Here is a 19,134-nt window from a genome sequence, read left to right as displayed (position 1 = left end):
AGAGCGTGTCTTGTCTCAGAGTCACCTGTGTCCAGGCTTAAGAGAAAGGACACCTACTCGTGAAGGGAGTGGTGCTGATGTCTGATGATGTGGTCTGGGCCGTGTGGGTGAGGCACAGATGTGGACTCGGGGAGGGTTAAAGAGTTTGTTCCTTACCAGTTACACACACACACACACACACACACACACACACACGTATACACACACACGCATATATATGTATACACACATATATATGTATACACACACATATATGTATACACACATGCATATATATGTATACACTAATGCATATATATGTATACACACATATATATGTATACACACACATATATATGTATACACAGACGCATATATATATATATATATATATATATATATATATGCTGTATATCTTGATCATGTCTAGCTCTAATCCCACCATACTGGGGGATCTTAACGAAAGCAACAGCAAGGTGGGAGTGGCGTTCTGCCTGCGAAGGAGCCATATCAACCAATGCAGGCATGGTCCTGGTGTGTGGGGGAGAAGGAGGTCGGGAAAGTGGGACTAGGGTAAGACCAGGAGGTCCCTCAGGCCCCAGAAAGGACTCAGACCTTGCCCTGCAGGTGATGGGCGTCTTTAGTGACGAGGATGTGAAGCAGATCCTGAAGATGATTGAGCCTGAAGTATTCACTGAGGAGGAAGAGGAGGAGGAGGGAGAGGAGGAGGAGGAGGAAGAAGATGAGGAGGAGGAGAAGGAGGAGGATGAGGAGGAAGAGGCACATGAGAAGGAAGACGAGGAGAAAGAAGAGGAGGAGCCAGCAGAAGAAGAGAAAGAAGAGCTGGAGGAGGGGCTGCTCCAGATGAAGCTGCCGGAGTCTGTGAAGTTACAGGTGGGCTGGGTTTTCCCGTCTTTCAGCCTCCATCCATCTGGGCTCAAAGACGCCCAGTCTGGTGGAGTGTGGGTCTGGACTGTGCCCAGTAACAGTGGGGAGCTATGGCAGTGCAGAAGGCAGTGGGGTGGATTGTCTCTGCCTTGGATTGTCTCTCTGATTCCCGTGTGAGAGGAAACTTAAGGACCTCAGCGGGTGATGGATGGTGTTTGACCCTGGGCAGGGCCCTGGAGAGGCAGGAGAAAACACTGAAAGCTTCAAAGCAGTCCTGATGGTCTCACCACCATGCCTCCTGCTGCATGGTTGTCTCCCCACCCACAGATGTGTCACCTCCTGGAGTATTTCTGTGATCAAGAGCTGCAGCACCGTGTGGAGTCCTTGGCAGCCTTTGCAGAGTGCTATGTGGACAGGCTCCAGGGCAACCAGCGGGGGCGCTATGGCCTCCTCATGAAAGCCTTCACCATGAGTGCTGCTGAGACCGCAAGACGCACCCGAGAGTTCCGCTCTCCGCCCCAGGAGCAGGTCCTCTGACCCCTAACTCCGCTGGCCTTACTGTCTAAACCCCAACCTCAAATTTCCCCAGTCCCAGCTGATTGATGCTGATCACCTTCAAAACTGGTGCTTGACCCTTGAACTTATGTACTGACCTCTGGCTCTCCTGAGCTAGCCACTAAGTCACCTGAGACGGGTCGTGCCTCTTGCCCCTAACATCCGCCTCTAGTCTCTCAGATATTCTTCAGTAGCTCACATTTGGGTTCATAACCCAACAGAGAGACTTACAGTTGGATCTATGACCCTTGACCCTGCTCTGAGGTCACCCTGCTCTGAGGTCGAAGGCCTTTGTTCTAGCGTTTAATCTTTCTCTAGATCAACATGCTATTGCAATTCAAAAATGGTGCAGATGAGGAAGATTGTCCTCTCCCTGAAGAAGTCCGACAAGATCTGATTAACTTTCACCAAGACCTGCTGGCACACTGTGGTAAGCCGAGACCAGGTTCAGAGAGCTCTGCCACCAACTTTCTTTTGCAATCTCTCCTGAAGTTTCAGTAAGATTTACTGATCTTAAACAGCCACGTGGGGGCTGGAGAGATGGCTCAGTGGTTAAGTGCACCGGCTATTCTAGAGGACCTGGGTTCGATTCCCAGCACACACACACACACACACACACACACACACACACACAACTCACAACCATCTGTAAATCCAGAGTCAGAGTGTTCAATGACTTCTGACCATTTCAGGCACCAGGCTCACACACGGTATACAGACTTACATTCAGGCAAAGTATTAATACATGTAAAATAAAAATAAATAAATCTTTAAGTCAGGAGTAGCAGCACCCACCTTTAATCCCAGCACTTGGGAGGCAGAAGCAGGTGGATCTCAAAGTTCAAAGCCAGCCTAGTCTATGTAGTGAGTTCTAGGATAGCCAGAGCTACATGGTGAGAACCTGTCTTGGTGAAAAATAAAAACAAAAGAAACATGTATTGGCACTATAAGATGATTAAGTGAATGACTGAATGCATGTATGGTTGAGCAGACAGATAATCAATGGAAAGATGTGACTAATTAGTGTTCGGGAGGATGGGCATATGAGTAGCTGACTGTAAGCAAGAGATTGGATGGGTGTACAAATTCATGGACAGAAGGATGGACAAATGGCCATCAGGATGTCCCAGCAGGTAAAAATACTTGCTCCTAAGCTTGACAACCTCAGTTCAGTCCCGAGGACCCACATTGTCAAAGAAGAGAACCGATTCCTGTGAGTGTCCTCTGGTCTCCACATGTGTGTCTTGGTATGCGTGTGTGCATGTGTGTGCGTGTGTGTGTGTATGTGTGTGTGTGTGCGCGCGCATACATACCACACAGAGATAAGTAAATAACAATTTTTAAAAAATTTTTTTCGAGACAGGGTTTCTCTGTAGCTTTGGAGCCTGTCCTGGAACTAGTTCTATAGACCAGGCTGGCCTCGAACTCACAGAGATCTACCTGCCTCTGCCTCCCGAGTGCTAGGACTTAAGGTGCATGCCACCACCACCCAGCTCCTGCCTTATTTCCAAGGCAAACTCTCTCGTGCTTCTGCTCCTTGTGGAAGTGTCTGGTTGGTTCTCCTGTTCCCACCTTGCCTCTCCACATGGGAGTGCTGTTATTATAGATGTGCACCCTGACATCCAACATCATAAGGATTGCGGCTCATCGGGCTTATGAAGTAAGAGTCTTTACCCACTGAGCCACTCCCTTGCCCTCTGAACCTCCCCCCCCCCTTTCAAGGTCACAGTTTCTTTCTCTTACCACTCAAATCCACACCTCTCCAAGTGATTTTTAAAAATTCCTTTCTAGCCGGGCAGTGGTGGCGCACGCCTTTAATCCCAGCACTCGGGAGGCAGAGGCAGGCAGATCTCTGTGCATTTGAGGCCAGACTGGACTACAGAGCTAGTTCCAGGACAGCAAGGACTGTTACACAAAGAAATCTTGTCTCAAAAAAGAAAAAAGAAAAAAAGTCCTTTCTAAATTAAAATATATTTTCTTGGAAAAGTGTGGTTGCTAATTTTAAGTTAAGTTCTCCTGGAGGACAGCCTGACCTTGAAATGGTCGTATAGCCAACGATGGCCTTAAAGTCTTGATCTTTCTGCTTCCACTTCCTGGGTGCTAGGATGACTGGCGTGCACCACAAACCCAGCTCTATACTTATCTATGGGGTTCTTTTTTATAACATCTACCTCTTTATTAATAGTCTCTTCTCAGCCCTATATCTGGCACATGCCTTTAATCCTAGCACTTAGGAGACAAAGGCAGGTCAACCTCTGTTAATTTGAGACTAGCCTCGTCTGCGGAGTGAGTTCTAGGATAATGAGACCCCGTCTCAATACACACACTAATTATTAATAATAATTGTAATAATAATAGTGGTAATAAATTCTCTGATGGGTGTTCCACTGACAGCATGCTTTCTTTAAATTCTTTTGACACTTTCTTCATTCTTTTCTTCCTCTTTTGTCCTTTGAACATATTTGGGTGACTTGATTAAAGGGCAGATATTTCTGGGAATGGTGGCGTTCACTGGTGCTCAGGAGGCTGAAGCAGGAGGATCACTTACAAGTTTTAGGCTAGCCTGGGTTCCATTGGGAGTTCAGGGCCAGTCTGGTCTACACGATTCTGTCTCAAAAATCCAACAATTACTTTCCAAGTTAATGAAAATAAACAGAGCCAGGCTGGTCAGCACATATCTGTCAGCCCATCACCCGGGAGGTGGAAGCAGAAAGATCAGGGATTCTAGGTCCGGCTAGATTATGTGAGACTGCCTCAAAAAAGCAAACAAGCCCAACAAACAAACAGCAAGTTCCTCATAGACTGACTGAGTTGGCAAACGCATGGACACAGGAGGAGGAGGATGAAGAACTAAGAGCGTATGCCTGAGTGAGAGAGGCGAATGGATGAAGGAGTGAAGGAATGGCCCGACGGATGCTAAGCAAGCACTAGAGGGGCATCCCATACCTTCTGGCCTCCAGGAATCCAGCTGGAGGGAGAGGAGGAGGAGCCAGAGGAAGAGACCACGCTGGGTAGCCGCCTGATGAGCCTGTTGGAGAAAGTGAGGCTGGTGAAGAAGAAAGAGGAGAAACCTGAGGAGGAGCCGGCAGCTGAGGAGCACAAGCCTCGTGAGGACTGGGGACAAGGGCAGGGACAGGGTGGGGCGGGCAACCCAAGGCTCGGGGAGACTGTCTCTGAAGTGTGTGTGTGTGAGAGAGACAGAGACAGAGACAGAGAGACAGAGAGGAGAGGGAGGGAGGGACGGAGGGAGGGAAACATGAAAGCAAGAGAGTTGGAGAAGAAGAGGGTACTGGAGATGTGGACCAAGTGTCCAGGCTGCGGCTGACTGTGTGGTGGTGTCACCTATCAGAGTCATGGTGCATCTAGCCCGGGATGCGCACAGCTCCAGCACTGTGATGGCTCCTGTTTCCTTGTGGTCCTCGTTTCCATTTTCTCTCATAGTGAAATGATTACCATGCTGAGGAATCAGAAACACATGGTCCGTGTCGGGTGTCGCAGTGCAAACTGTTTATTAGCCACACCCTAGACAGACTCTCTGACACTGGTAGAAGTCTGAGCCTACTTTTTTTTTTGAGAGAAGGTCTCATTATGTAGACTTGGATCTTGCTTTGTGAACTAGACTGGCCTCAAACTCACGGAGATCTTCCTGCCTCTGCCTGTCGAGTGCTGAGACTAGAGATGTGAGCAGCAACAGCCTGCCCATTTTTATTGTGTATTTTTTTGGGGTGTGTGTGTGTGTGTGTGTGTGTGTGTGTGTGTGTGTGTGTGACTGCAGAGGCCAAGGGAAAGAGGGAGGGAGGGAGGGAGGGAGGGGAGGGAAGAGAGAAAAAAGGGAGGGTGGGAGAGAGGTGGGAGGGAGGGAGGGAAGGAGGGAGGGAGGGAGGGAGGGAGGGGGAGGGAGGAGGGAAGAGAGAGAAAAAAGGGAGGGTGGGAGAGAGGTGGGAGGGAGGGAGGGAGGGAAGGAGGGAGGGAGGGAGGGAGGGAGGGAGGGAAGAGAGAAAAAAGGGAGGGTGGGAGAGAGGTGGGAGGGAGGGAGGGAAGGAGGGAGGGAGGGAGGGAGGGAGGGAGGGAGGGAGGAAGAGAGGGTGGAGGGTGAAAGAGATTGATTCTTGGGACAACAGAAAATTTATCTGGATTCATATGTTTGTGGAAAGCGGAAGACAAGGCAGTTAGTGACAGAGAAAGGCTTCCCTCTCTTCTGGTTCAAAGCCACAGCCTAGTGTCCCAACCTTTTCTCAGAGTCTTTGCAGGAGCTGGTGTCCCACACGGTGGTGCGCTGGGCCCAGGAGGATTTCATTCAGAGCCCTGAGCTGGTTCGTGCCATGTTCAGTCTCCTGCACCGACAATACGATGGGCTTGGCGAGCTGCTGCGCGCCTTGCCCAGGGCCTACACGATCTCGCCGTCCTCAGTGGAGGACACCATGAGCCTGCTGGAGTGCCTGGGCCAGATCCGCTCGCTGCTCATCGTGCAGATGGGTCCCCAGGAGGAAAACCTCATGATCCAGAGCATTGGGTGAGTGCCCCCACCGCCGGCTGGCAGGTGCTTTGCCGTCCTTCCCACCCTTTTTGTCCCTTGTTCTGATGGGTTAACTCTTCCCTCAGTAGCTCCTGGTCAATGTGGGACTCTTAGCACCTTTGCTGTTTCTGATCTTAGAGTCTTCTCTTGTAACAAAGGGAATGGCAGTACCCTGCACAGAGTGACCATGGGGCTTTGGGGACTTGCGCTTATAGTAATAACAAGATAGTATTCAGGAAGCTGAGGCAGGAGAATCTTGAGTTCCAGACAATCTTGGACTACACAAGCCTGGGATATATAGTGAGACCCTGTTTCACAATAATAATGAATATTAATAATTAGGCTGGCGAGATGGTCTCCCAGAGTGGATATGAGGATGGGTGAAGAGCTAGGTGGTGGCTCATACCTGTCACTTACATTTGGGAGGCAGGATCCAAGAAGATGACTGTGAATTCTAGACCATCCTGGGCTACATAATTTAGGCCAGCCTGAGGTACCAGAGTGAGACATTGTCTTAAAACCTAACTAAAACAAAACAAACCAAAAAGGATGGATGGATTTGGATCTGCAAAAGGCACGTAGAGAGCGCCAACTGTTATCACCATGGTGACCGTGGCTCTCCCTGGATGTGCTCCCCCCATCCCCAGGCTGTGCTAACCCCACCCACTCTGTCTGTTCCCAGGAACATCATGAATAACAAAGTCTTCTACCAGCACCCAAACCTGATGAGAGCCCTGGGCATGCACGAAACCGTCATGGAGGTCATGGTGAACGTACTTGGGGGTGGCGAGTCGAAGGTGAGGGGCCTAGATGGGGGCAGGAGCTCAGGGAGGGGACACAGAGTGTGGGCACTCACCGCTGGCCCTCCCTCCTACCCCCTGCAGGAGATCCGCTTCCCCAAGATGGTGACAAGCTGCTGCCGGTTCCTCTGCTACTTCTGCCGGATCAGCCGGCAGAACCAGCGCTCCATGTTTGACCACCTGAGCTATCTGCTGGAGAACAGTGGCATTGGCCTGGGTGAGAAACCCAGAGGCCATAGAGTTATTCTATCTCACTGCCCCCACCTCTCCCCAAAGCAATTAAGATGCTGACACAGACAACGTTGACCTATCCACAGCTCACACGACAGCCAGGGAATAAAGCTCAGTTTCAGACTCCATCAGCCCAGAGGAAAAAGCACAGACCACCTTAGCCCACTGTGGAAAGGGGGCGGTGAGGAAGGGCTTCCCAGAGGAGCTGGCGCCATCAAGACTGGGGAGGGGCTGGAGAGATGGCTCAGTGGTTAAGAGCACTTATGGCTCTATCAGGAGGATCAGAGTTCAGATACCAGCACCATATTATGTGACTCACAACCTCCTGTAACTCCAGCCCCAAAGGATCTGGCGCCCTCTTCTGGCCTCTGTGTCTACCTGTACACACACACACACACACACACACACACACACACACACACGCCACACATGGGATGCGCATAAATCTTTGAGAAAGAGTGGGGAAGCCAGCGATACATCCCCCAAATCCACTCTGATCACTCTTGGTCCCCACAGGCATGCAGGGCTCCACGCCCCTGGATGTGGCAGCTGCTTCTGTCATTGACAACAACGAGCTGGCTTTGGCATTGCAAGAGCAAGACCTGGAAAAGGTGTGGCGGGGGAAGCCTAGCCATGCCTGTCTGTGTGGGCACGTGCTGTCTCTGATCACGCTGTTCAGACTGACGTTAGACATCTCAGGGCCCAGTTCAGAAGGGAACTAACATGGAAGGAGCCACCAGCAGCCACTGACTAAAGAAGCTGGGAGCAAGTCTATGGGCTACGCGACCCCTCTGGGTGGCCTTGGTGCTTGTCATGGCCAAGTGGGGCTCCAGGAGGCTTTGGGTTCAGCAACTAAAGTCATCTGTTCCACTCCCTAACTGAGTGACCCAGAAAAGAGACCGCGTTGTCTGACCTTGGTCATTTAGGCTGCTCAGTGACTACGTAATCATGATTTTGTGAACTAATGAGCTCATCCTTAAAAGCATTTATAAGTCAGAAAGAATCCCAGCACTCAGAGGCAGAGGCAGGTGGACCTCTGTGAGTTTGAGGCCAGCCTGGTCCACAGAGTGAGTTCCAGGCTGGCAGGGCTTCATAGAGAGACCTTGTTTTAGGGAAAGGTGCCGGGGACATTGGTTAGAGAAAGCCCCACTGAGAGGGTGAAGTTTGAATAAAGCTCAGAATGATCTAGGCAGCCGGATAGACCTCAGGGGCAGGGGCAGTGCAGGGTCCCTGGAGCAGCCGAGAGCCCTGGCTGGGATAAAGGCAGTGGAGGTGGAGCAATGAAAGATGATGCCATGGAGGTCACGTGGGGTCCTGGAGGCTGTAGCAAGGATGCTGCGTCTTATCCCAGGTGGTGGGCATGGAAGAATAACCTGACTCACGTTTATGGGGAGGGCTGGGGGGGTGAAGGATGCTCAGAAAGGGAACAGCACGGATGGAGATAAGCCTAGGGTTAGCTTGCTGAGGACCTGGAGGTGTGTGGGGCTGAGGAGCTCCGGGATAGTAAGCCTGAACCATAGGGAGGAGAGTAGTCTTGGGCTGAGCTCCCTGAAAACAAGGAAATAGAGTTAGGGAGAGACGCTTCAGGCAGTCGCGTGGTGAGTCTCCATGCTTCTCCTCTCCGAGATGGACGCAGGTTAAGATCTCTCCTGGTAAGCCACAACTCGTGGTGCTACCCAGATTACTAAATATGGGTTAAAGAAAGATGTAAAAATTAACTAATAAGAGGCTGAAACTATGGGCCAGGCAGTGTTTTAAAAGAATACAGTTTCCGTGTAATTATTTTGGGCAAAGCTAGCCGGCGGCGGGTGGCGGGACGCAGCCCCGCCGTTTCTCACTACACTTCTGCATTGCAGGTTGTATCATACCTGGCAGGCTGCGGCTTACAAAGCTGCCCCATGCTCCTGGCCAAAGGATATCCTGACATCGGGTGGAATCCCTGTGGGGGTGAACGCTACCTGGACTTCCTGCGCTTTGCCGTCTTCGTCAATGGTGAGGCGAGGTGGGAGGTGTGGAGTCACTAGCTAAAGCCTCGCTCTAATGACATCCATACCCTGAGCTTAAGGCCTCCCCGAGGGGATCCCGTTAAGTGTGTCTGAGGGTCAAGGGGGACCTGACGTTACCCTTGGGTGTGCTGGGTTCTGGGGTTCCGTGGGGGTCCCCTCGAGAGCTCTCAACCTTTCTGGGCGCCAGGCGAGAGTGTAGAAGAGAACGCTAATGTGGTGGTGCGGCTGTTGATCCGAAAACCCGAGTGCTTTGGACCTGCCCTGAGGGGCGAGGGTGGCTCGGGGCTGCTGGCTGCCATAGAGGAGGCCATCCGCATCTCCGAGGACCCTGCGCGGGATGGGCCGGGTGTCCGCAGGGACCGGCGACGTGAGCAGTGAGTCCCTGTCTCCTTCACAGTATGGTAACCACCATGCCCCTGGACCCCTCCCACCACCACCTTCTCCCCTACAGCTTTGGTGAGGAGCCTCCGGAAGAAAACCGGGTGCACCTGGGACACGCCATCATGTCTTTCTACGCCGCCTTGATCGACCTGCTGGGACGCTGTGCACCCGAGATGCATGTGAGCCCTGGGAGGGCAGGTGGGCTGGGAAAGGCTCGGGTGTGAGTGGCCAGCCTTCAACCTCAGCCTTCAGGCCCCAGACAACATTCATAGAGCTCACTGTGGGTGTGGTCCCAGATTAGGTGACACTGGGCACACACACTCATGACAAAGACATCCTCAGGCCCCGATCCCACGGAGCCCAGTGGAGGAAATGGAGTGGAGACTCAGAGGACTCGGGGGAGGGGTGGAGAAGGTGCATACAGATGGTCATAAATGAGACTTGAGCTGGGAATGGTGCCACGCTGGTACCTGTTACACCCGCCTATGGTCACAGGACTGTAAAGGCATGAGTACTGGGAGCTTGAGGCCACCCTGCATAACGTAACAAGACCCAGTCTCAACACAGCTGTGTGTGGTGGCACAGGGCAGGCATCCAGGACTGGGAAGGTAAAATCCAGAGGGTCAGAAGTTCAGGGTCATCTTTGGCTACACAGCAACTTAGACGCGAGCCTGGGCTATGTGAGACCTTGCCTCAAAAACCAAACAGGGGGCCACTAGCTCAGTGTGTAAAGGTGCCTGCCACCAAGCCCGATGACCTGATTTCAATCATCAGGACTCCTGTGGTAGAAGGAGAATACCAACTCCCATTCGTTGTGTTCTGACCCCCACATGCATACCATGGCATATGCACCTCCTAACGAACCAAAATAAACAGCCAGGGATGAGGGTGCACGCCTTTAGTCCCAACACTCAAGAGGTAGAGGCAGGTGGATCTCTGAGTTACAGCCCAGCCTGACCTACATAGCAAGTTCCAGGGCAGCCAGGACTATATAACAGAGAGATCCTGTCTCAAAACAAAACAAAACACCTCCCTCCAAAAAAAAGAAACAATGGCCAGGAAAATGGCATCACTAGGGCTGACTGGACAGCCAAGTTAACTGGAACAATGAGCTTCCGGTTCAGTGAGACCCAGTCTCAGAAAACAAGGGAAGAGCAATCAGGAAAGAAAGACACCTGGCATCAACTTTGATTTTCACTCTGAGGTATAGGAGCAAGCCCACATACTTGCATATACATGCACATACATGCAAATGCACATACATGTGTACATACATGTGCTTCCACATGTACATATGCATACAACACATACACAAAGGGAGGCTTGCTTTACCGCCAGCGTGTCAGGAATGGATGGAACAGAACAGTCAGAGCTATCTGATATTTTGCCTATTCTGTCCACCATCTCCAGCTGATCCAAGCCGGAAAGGGTGAGGCCCTGAGGATCCGAGCCATCCTTCGATCCCTTGTGCCCTTGGATGACCTTGTGGGCATCATCAGCCTCCCACTGCAGATCCCCACCCTGGGCAAAGGTAGATGCAGCAGGAGATGTCAAGGGAGTGATGCTGGGAGGGATCAAGGGGGAGAGAAACACATGCTAACAACACCCCACCCTCCTTGAACATAGATGGGGCACTGGTACAGCCAAAGATGTCTGCATCCTTCGTGCCTGACCACAAGGCATCCATGGTGCTTTTCCTGGACCGAGTGTATGGCATCGAGAACCAGGACTTCTTGCTCCATGTGCTGGATGTGGGGTTCCTTCCGGACATGAGGGCAGCCGCCTCACTGGACACGGTGAGTAGCCCCACCTAGCTAGTCACCTACACAGGACGGGTTGAGGGACAGCATCAACGGAACTGAAATGGTGCACATTTCCCAATCTCACCTCCACCTTTGTGATAGAAAACAAAACCCATGGAAAACAGTTTTGCTGCAGAGTGGGTAGGAATCCCCAGTCCTTAAGTTACGAGAAAGCATTTGCTCATTTGCTGGGTGTAGTGACACACACTTTTAATCTAGTACCAGAGAGATGGAGGCCAGAGGACTGTGAGTTCCCTGGGCTACAGTCAAATTCTGCCTTAAAAAACCAAAGTGGAGTTGGGCATGGTGATGCACGCCTTTAATCCCAGCACTCAGGAGGCAGGGGCAGGTCAGCCTGGTCTAGGTAGCAAGTTCTGGATGTAGCTAGTTGTATGCCAGCCAGGACTACATAATGAGACCCTGTCCCAAAATAAAACAAGTCATAAAAACAAAACAAAACAAAAACCCAAAGCAACAACAAAAGGCTGGGCAATCTCAACCTGTAATCCCAGCACTTGGGAAGTAGAGACAGGATGACCAGCAGTTCCAGGCTAGCCTTGAGCTACATGAAATCCTGTTGACATTACAGAACAGCTAAATCAGAGTCATGCGTTTCGGTAATCAGTTCCTGGTGTGTGTGTGTGTGTGTGTGTGTGTGTGAGAGAGAGAGAGAGAGAGAGAGAGAGAGAGAGAGAGAGAGAGAGATTTATTACTTATTGCCCAAGTAATAAGGATGTGGGTAGAGATCTGGAGGAGTGTGAGTTAGGAGAATGACTGATTAGAAATTTGGGTACCAAGGCAACACCAGGGGTGTGCCGCGGGCCTGATGACCTCACCCTGTATCCCAGGCTACTTTCAGCACTACAGAGATGGCGCTGGCGCTAAACCGCTACCTGTGCCTGGCCGTGCTGCCGCTCATCACCAAGTGCGCGCCCCTCTTTGCGGGCACGGAGCACCGCGCAATCATGGTGGACTCTATGCTGCACACAGTGTACCGCCTGTCACGTGGCCGCTCGCTCACCAAGGCACAACGTGATGTCATCGAAGACTGCCTCATGGCACTCTGCAGGTGAGGTGGGATCCGGGTGGGTGCGGTGTGGGCGGGGCCGTGAGACGGAGCTTCGTATGAGCTCTCCGCCCCCTCTGGGCGGGTCCTCCTTAGGTACATCCGCCCGTCCATGCTGCAGCACCTCCTTCGACGCCTGGTGTTCGACGTTCCCATCCTCAACGAGTTCGCCAAGATGCCACTCAAGGTGAGGACGGTCCTCAGCGGGAGCCTGTTCTTTTATCACTCGCACTCTGACTGCCTCCAGACCAGTGGGCTCGTCCGTATTAGCCACGCCCACCACAGCTAACTTGCGGACAGCGAACCCGGAGGAAACCAATTAGCATCCTCATTTGCCGACTAGGATTCCCATAACATTCGCTGTGCGTCATTGGCACTGCTAACATTCCCTAATTACCGCTTAATTTGCCTAACTAAGTAAGCCAGCCCCCGCCTCAATTAACATATATCTTCATGGGCGCACTATTTTCCCTAATTAGCATTTTATTCACATGCCCAGACCACCAGCCTTCCAGTATTTAAATGACTGCGTTTATTTGAATAAACAGTACCATAACTATTCTGAATATTTGCATACTGTCTCTCCTACTTTGTCATTTGCATGCTAGTTTGCATAAGGAGCTGCCCCCCCAACTTACTGTCTTGCATAAGATGCCTAAATTAGCCCCGACTCCAAGTTGCATATTGGGTAGTAGAGGCCTTTTTGATTACCATATATTTGCATGGGGCGCTGCCTGTGTTTCTATTTGCCATGCTCATTTGCATAAGCACAGATCATCCCATTAGTGTGCACACAACTCTACCAGGAGACTCTTAGCTTGCCTATTTCTGTGAAAACAACAGACAAACGCAGCCGTAGTTTAATGCCCGTCATGGCTCTCATTGAGAACACTAACGCCACATAATAAACTATCCAGGCCCATTCTCTAACGAGCATATCCTCCTCCCCTTATTAGCATCTCATTTGCAAGCGCTGACACCCGCTGCCTCCTGGGGCCTTCGCTGACTGCCATCTGCTTATGCTTCCCTTTGTGTGTCTCTTGCTTGCAGCTCCTTACCAACCACTACGAGCGCTGCTGGAAGTATTACTGCCTCCCCACAGGCTGGGCCAACTTCGGAGTCACCTCTGAGGAAGAGCTGCACCTCACACGCAAGCTCTTCTGGGGCATCTTTGACTCTCTGGCGCATAAGGTCTGGGCACCCATGGGGTCTCAAAGGAGTCTGTGTGGAGGGTTTTGGGGTTCAAGCTCGAAGATCTGGAATGAAGCCCCTGTTGGATGTGGTGGCACACACCTGTAATTCCAGTGGTCGGGAGAAGCAGGAAGTCTAGGAATTCAAAGTCGCTCGGGTTATAGAGCAAGTTTAAGGACAGCCTAGGCTCCATGAGATCTTGTCTAAAACAAACAAACAAAACAGGACAAAGTGAGGCCTGGGCTGTGGGGAGAGTGACTAGCAGATTTGTGGGTTCAGAGAGAAGAGAGTGGGTTGGGGCTGTAGCATTAGGGGGAAGTGAAGCCTGCCTGATCCTCCCCTTTATCCCTGGCACCCTCAGAAATACGACCAGGAGCTTTACCGAATAGCCATGCCTTGTTTGTGTGCCATTGCGGGGGCGCTGCCTCCTGACTACGTAGACGCCTCCTATTCGTCCAAGACGGAGAAAAAAGCCACAGTGGATGCTGAAGGCAACTTTGACCCCCGGCCTGTGGAGACTCTCAAGTGAGACCTTGGGACAGACAGTGCGGGCTTAGGTTGGGCAAAGGAAGGTTCCAGAAGGAGACGAAAGCCCCACCCCGCTGCCTGTGGTCCCATCTCTACTTACAGCGTCATCATCCCAGAGAAGCTGGACTCCTTCATTAACAAGTTTGCAGAGTACACCCATGAGAAATGGGCCTTCGACAAGGTAAACCCCGGGGTCCTCCCCCTCTGCCTTCCTTCTTTCCCCAAGCCCCATGTCTTCTCTGAGACCCCAGGTTGTCTTAGACCCACAGCCATCCCTAGGACCCTCCACGAGCCCTCAGCCCTGCAGGCTGCCCCCACTTCTCACCCTGCCTCTACCTCTAGATCCAGAACAACTGGTCCTACGGGGAGAACGCTGATGAAGAGCTGAAGACCCACCCCATGCTGAGACCCTACAAGACCTTTTCAGAGAAGGTGACCAAACCTTAGGGCCTGAGGTGTGAGGTCAGAATGCAACTCCAAAATCTAGGGGTCCGGGGAAGAGTGAGGCACTTCATAGATTGGTTTCTGTTCATGGATTCCCTTCCCGCAAGACTGGCTGCTTCCCCTGGAGGACCCCGGCACCCTCATGTCCCTTTTCTTAGAAGGAGTCCTTGGTAGGGAGATCTCTCTGAGGCTTTTGGAAAATGGGTACTAGAACTGTGTTTGAGACACTTGTTTACAGAGAAGATTAGAGTCCTGGGTTCGAATCCTGACTGTTCCACTTCCTACTTCCTAGCCCTTGGTGGGGGCTTCTTCCCCTTGTGTCTGTAGAGACCAGGGAAACTGAACCAGGCTTTTCTTCTGGTCCCATTCTCCCAACTCTGCTTCCTCTGTCTGCTCTAGGACAAAGAGATTTACCGCTGGCCCATCAAGGAGTCCTTGAAGGCCATGATTGCGTGGGAGTGGACAGTAGAGAAGGCCAGGGAGGGTGAGGAGGAAAAGACAGAGAAGAAGAAAACAAGGAAGATATCCCAGACTGCCCAGGTGAGCCTGCTAGCGGGCAGTGAAGGTCTGAGCAAGGGGAGGGGCCGGGAAGAGTGGATCTCACGCGGTGGGATTGGGAGGGGTGGAGCCAAACGGTAGAGGGCTCATGAAAAGGTGTGGCTGGATGGCTGGGGTTGCAAGGAGGCCTGGCTGGGGGGTGGGGGGGCAGGGAGAGGTAGAGCCCTGAGCAGAAATCTCCGCACCAAACGGACAGCCACGAGTCTGAGGAACCCAAGAGCGAGAAGGGTGTCTTAGCGACAGGGTCTAAAAGTACTGGCTCCGGGGAGGCTTCTGGAGGCAGGGTCAGAGCTAATGGGGCTTCCTACTAATCCATCAAGGATCTTGCCCCTCTTGCCTTTTCAGACATATGACCCTCGAGAAGGCTACAACCCCCAGCCCCCAGACCTCAGCGGGGTTACATTGTCCCGGGAGCTGCAGGTAAGGCCACCGACTTTCTACTTGGGAAGGACGGGGACCACTTGCATATGGTCCTTGACTCTCTGCGTCCCACTTCCAGGCCATGGCTGAACAACTGGCAGAAAATTACCACAACACATGGGGGCGAAAGAAGAAGCAAGAGCTGGAGGCCAAAGGTGAGCACACCCATTCCTCCGCACCACTGGCCCCTTCTCCCTTCTCTTCCGTCCCCCATTCGTAAGTCTTGAGGGCCTGGGTTAGAGTCTGGGCTTAATGGTGTTACTCTGCTCCACCGCCTAGAGTCCAGCATCGACAAGCGATGTTGGCATTGTTAGCACCTTTTTAGTTGTGCAGGTTCGCAACAAGAACCGCAGTGAGAGTAACACGCCTTCCCCGACCCCTGACTTCTAATCTTTGCTGTCTCCAGGGGGTGGGTCCCATCCCTTGCTGGTCCCTTACGACACACTCACGGCCAAGGAGAAGGCACGGGACAGAGAGAAGGCCCAGGAGTTGCTGAAGTTTCTGCAGATGAATGGCTATGCTGTCACCAGGCACGTGAGCTGGGAACCTGGGCAGATGCCACGGCAGACGAGCAGGCTGGAAGGAAGGAGATTGGGGGCGGGACTTGGAAACGGAGGCGGGACCGTAAGGAAGCCAAGGGGTGGGGCTGAGAACAATAGGGCTACAAAGGAGGCCCTCCTAGAGGGGCGGAGTCTGGAGAGTGTAGTCAGGACGAAAGAGATGCTAAAGGGAGTGGCCTCTGGGTGGAGCCGGGGCTACAAGGGTGAGGCCAAGGGAACCGAGAGCGTGGGGAAGCAAGTCTCCGAAAACAACCTGAGATGAAGAGGCCGGTGGAGGAAGACCTGGAGGAAAGACAGCATTCACAGGCTGACCACCAGGGCTTATGTCTGAGCTGACCCCTCTCTGCCTCTCCATGCAGAGGCCTTAAGGACATGGAATTGGACACGTCTTCCATTGAGAAGCGATTTGCCTTTGGCTTCCTGCAGCAGCTGTTACGCTGGATGGACATTTCCCAGGAGTTCATTGCCCATCTGGGTAGGAAGAATTCCCCCCCCCCCACTTTCCACGTCCTCCCTAAAGATTCACCTAGGGCACCAGGTCACCGACTTCTCCCAACAAGTGTTTACTGAGCATCAGCTACGGGCCTGAGTCTGCTTTGGACGTGATGGGGATGGATTGATTAGCAGGGAGAAGACAAAGACCTTCTTCATCTGCATCCCTGTTCTGGAGTCAGACAGAATCACACTTAACTAAACTGTGTTCCAGGACGACTATAGAGTCATGGAAGAGGATTTCGAGAACTGGGGGTGGGGGGTAGTGTGGAGCCAGGTGCCATTTAAATAGCGTATTCAAGGAAGACACGGAGGACACTGGCATCAATGCCAAGATACCAAGGGGTGAAGGGGAGCATTTGGACATCTGGAGGGGACAGTACTAGGGTTGAGGTGAGCTGGGCTTGGCGGGTAGATGGGAGCTCGTCCTTTGCACAAAGATGGAGCCACAGGACAGCTCTGAGTACGGACCTCACCCAGGTGGTCAGAGGCCCTCTGGCTTGACTGTGGCCAGAGCAGGTATGAAAGAAAACAAGAGAGAACTTACCTGCCACCATTTCCTGACTCTGTCCCCAGTGTCCCTTCCTCTGCTTAAACCCACAACAACCCCTTCTTGCCCTTCCCACAGAGGCTGTGGTCAGCAGTGGACGAGTGGAGAAGTCTCCACATGAACAGGAGATTAAATTCTTCGCCAAGGTGAGAGGTAGACCAGAAACTGGAGGAACTGTGATCTGGAAGAGTCCCTGTCCCCTCACCCAGCCCACCCACCCCATTTCCTTTCCCGTCTAGATTCTGCTCCCCTTGATCAACCAGTACTTCACCAACCACTGCCTCTACTTCCTGTCCACACCGGCCAAAGTGCTGGGCAGCGGTGGCCATGCTTCCAACAAGGAGAAGGAAATGATCACCAGGTGAACTGCCTGTGACCTCTGACCTTACTCAAACCTTTCATTCCTGACCTTGACTCTTATGGGCTCTGGTGGGCATTTCTGCCTTGGGTTGCTCTAGAGTGACCAACTGTCCAAATTTCCCTGGGACTAAAGGTTTCCCAAGACTTCAGTGACACAGACTGATCACTATGACAGAGACAGCCTTGCCTCCATCCTCGGCTGCCCAGTTATTGCTGTGACTTTTCTTTCCTTGCAGTGCTGAGAATTGAACTTTGCATAGGCTAAGTAAGCAGTCTATCAATGAGCACACCCCAGCCCCTCACTGGGGGATCCTAGGCAGGGGCTCTACTACTGAGCCACACCTCAGCCCCTCACTGGGGATTCTAGACCATTACTCTCTCTCCAAATGAGCCACTCCTGCAGTCCTTGCCTGTGACTTCTAAGCTGGGTCATATATCTTTATCCTTCACTCTGCCTGCCCTCCCACCTGTGTTCTGTCCCCTCCCTATGGCTCCTGTCTCCTCTGGTCATGTCACCACCATCTTTCATCTAGTTGGTCTCCTCACTCTCTCTTCCCCTGTCCTTCTGCCCCTTTCTCTTTCTTCAGCCTCTTCTGTAAGCTTGCTGCTCTTGTCCGCCACCGAGTCTCCCTCTTTGGTAAGTAGCCCTGCCTCTGAGCCTTTCGGCCAGGTCTCCCTCGCTTCCTCTGTCGCCAAGTCCACGGGAACAAAGAACTCCAGCTTCAGCCTCCTTCTTATGTTTACTTTTTTCTCTGAGCCTGGACTGGGTCATCCTGGAGGTGGGGTAGTTAATCATGCAGGCCACTGTCGCACACAGGGACAGCCCTCAGAGGTAGAGATAGAAGGAAGAGGGAGGAAGGCAGGGCCAGAGGTGGAAGGGACACCCAGGGGACTGTGGAGCCTAGGTGGGGTAGCTATGAACCTAGCCAGGAAGTGGAGTCAGAGAGGAGGGGGTTGTGATGGATGTGAGGACGTGCTGGCTTGGGGCCCCTCCTTCAGCCTGGCCTGTGTTCCATTCCCAGGGACGGATGCCCCAGCTGTGGTCAACTGTCTTCACATATTGGCACGTTCTCTGGATGCCAGGTATGGCTTGGGGGCGCTCATACACACTTGAATCATGTCCCCTAATCCAGTTCTCCTATACTCTCTGAAACCCAACCTAGGTGACATGGTGAGACGTCATCTCAGGAAGAGGAAGAGGAATGGGAAGAGGGGGAAGGGAGAATGAGGAAAGGAGGGGGATGGGAGGAGAGGGAGGCCTCTGCTTCTGCCTCTGCAGCTCTGCACACTCCTCCTAGAACGGTGATGAAGTCAGGCCCCGAGATTGTGAAGGCTGGACTCCGCTCCTTCTTCGAGAGCGCCTCTGAGGACATTGAGAAGATGGTGGAGAACCTGCGGCTAGGCAAGGTGTCCCAGGCGCGCACCCAGGTGAAGGGCGTGGGCCAGAACCTCACCTACACCACAGTGGCCCTGCTGCCCGTCCTCACCACCCTCTTCCAGCACATCGCCCAGCACCAGTTCGGAGACGATGTCATCCGTAAGGACTCCTGAGACCGAGGGCAAGGGGCATGGGTGGGGTGTCAGCCTGACCAGCACTGCCTGGCCTGAGGCGTGAGGTGGAGTCACTAGTGTTAGAGCATACGCTTTCTTCTGTAAGCCAAAGCACACAGTCCGTAAAGTGTGCAGAGCAGAAGGCATTCGCTGAGATGCGAGTTCAAAAGCCACAGCGGTGGTGCACACCTGTAAACAATCTCAGCACTCAAGACACTGAAACAGGAGGATGACTGCAAGTTTGAGGCCAGCCTGA

General features: G+C 52.5%; 1 protein-coding gene across 6 annotated transcripts in view; it reads left to right on the top strand.

Annotated features, from left to right (window-relative positions):
• Ryr1 (ryanodine receptor 1) overlaps positions 1-19,134 on the top strand; it is a 124,667-nt gene that overhangs the window by 47,042 nt on the left and 58,491 nt on the right. For all 6 annotated transcript variants that reach the window (XM_038339323.2, XM_038339326.2, XM_038339328.2 and 3 more), the window contains 29 exons: positions 607-873; positions 1,195-1,395; positions 1,741-1,852; positions 4,383-4,529; positions 5,662-5,935; positions 6,621-6,735; positions 6,823-6,955; positions 7,486-7,580; positions 8,826-8,961; positions 9,163-9,349; positions 9,427-9,535; positions 10,767-10,887; positions 10,983-11,152; positions 12,007-12,227; positions 12,321-12,411; positions 13,275-13,415; positions 13,777-13,940; positions 14,046-14,124; positions 14,286-14,375; positions 14,787-14,927; positions 15,291-15,365; positions 15,445-15,520; positions 15,772-15,895; positions 16,285-16,400; positions 17,046-17,113; positions 17,207-17,328; positions 17,915-17,964; positions 18,350-18,410; positions 18,626-18,864. In XM_038339323.2, the coding sequence (XP_038195251.1) occupies positions 607-873; positions 1,195-1,395; positions 1,741-1,852; positions 4,383-4,529; positions 5,662-5,935; positions 6,621-6,735; positions 6,823-6,955; positions 7,486-7,580; positions 8,826-8,961; positions 9,163-9,349; positions 9,427-9,535; positions 10,767-10,887; positions 10,983-11,152; positions 12,007-12,227; positions 12,321-12,411; positions 13,275-13,415; positions 13,777-13,940; positions 14,046-14,124; positions 14,286-14,375; positions 14,787-14,927; positions 15,291-15,365; positions 15,445-15,520; positions 15,772-15,895; positions 16,285-16,400; positions 17,046-17,113; positions 17,207-17,328; positions 17,915-17,964; positions 18,350-18,410; positions 18,626-18,864 (3,925 nt within the window). The remainder of the gene's footprint in view (positions 1-606; positions 874-1,194; positions 1,396-1,740; positions 1,853-4,382; positions 4,530-5,661; positions 5,936-6,620; positions 6,736-6,822; positions 6,956-7,485; positions 7,581-8,825; positions 8,962-9,162; positions 9,350-9,426; positions 9,536-10,766; positions 10,888-10,982; positions 11,153-12,006; positions 12,228-12,320; positions 12,412-13,274; positions 13,416-13,776; positions 13,941-14,045; positions 14,125-14,285; positions 14,376-14,786; positions 14,928-15,290; positions 15,366-15,444; positions 15,521-15,771; positions 15,896-16,284; positions 16,401-17,045; positions 17,114-17,206; positions 17,329-17,914; positions 17,965-18,349; positions 18,411-18,625; positions 18,865-19,134) is intronic.

This window comes from Arvicola amphibius, chromosome 8 (assembly GCF_903992535.2).
Source record: "Arvicola amphibius chromosome 8, mArvAmp1.2, whole genome shotgun sequence".
NCBI classification, from domain to species: domain Eukaryota; kingdom Metazoa; phylum Chordata; class Mammalia; order Rodentia; family Cricetidae; genus Arvicola; species Arvicola amphibius.
Note: the sequence above shows the minus strand (reverse complement) of the source record. Positions and strands in the feature narration are given on the sequence as shown.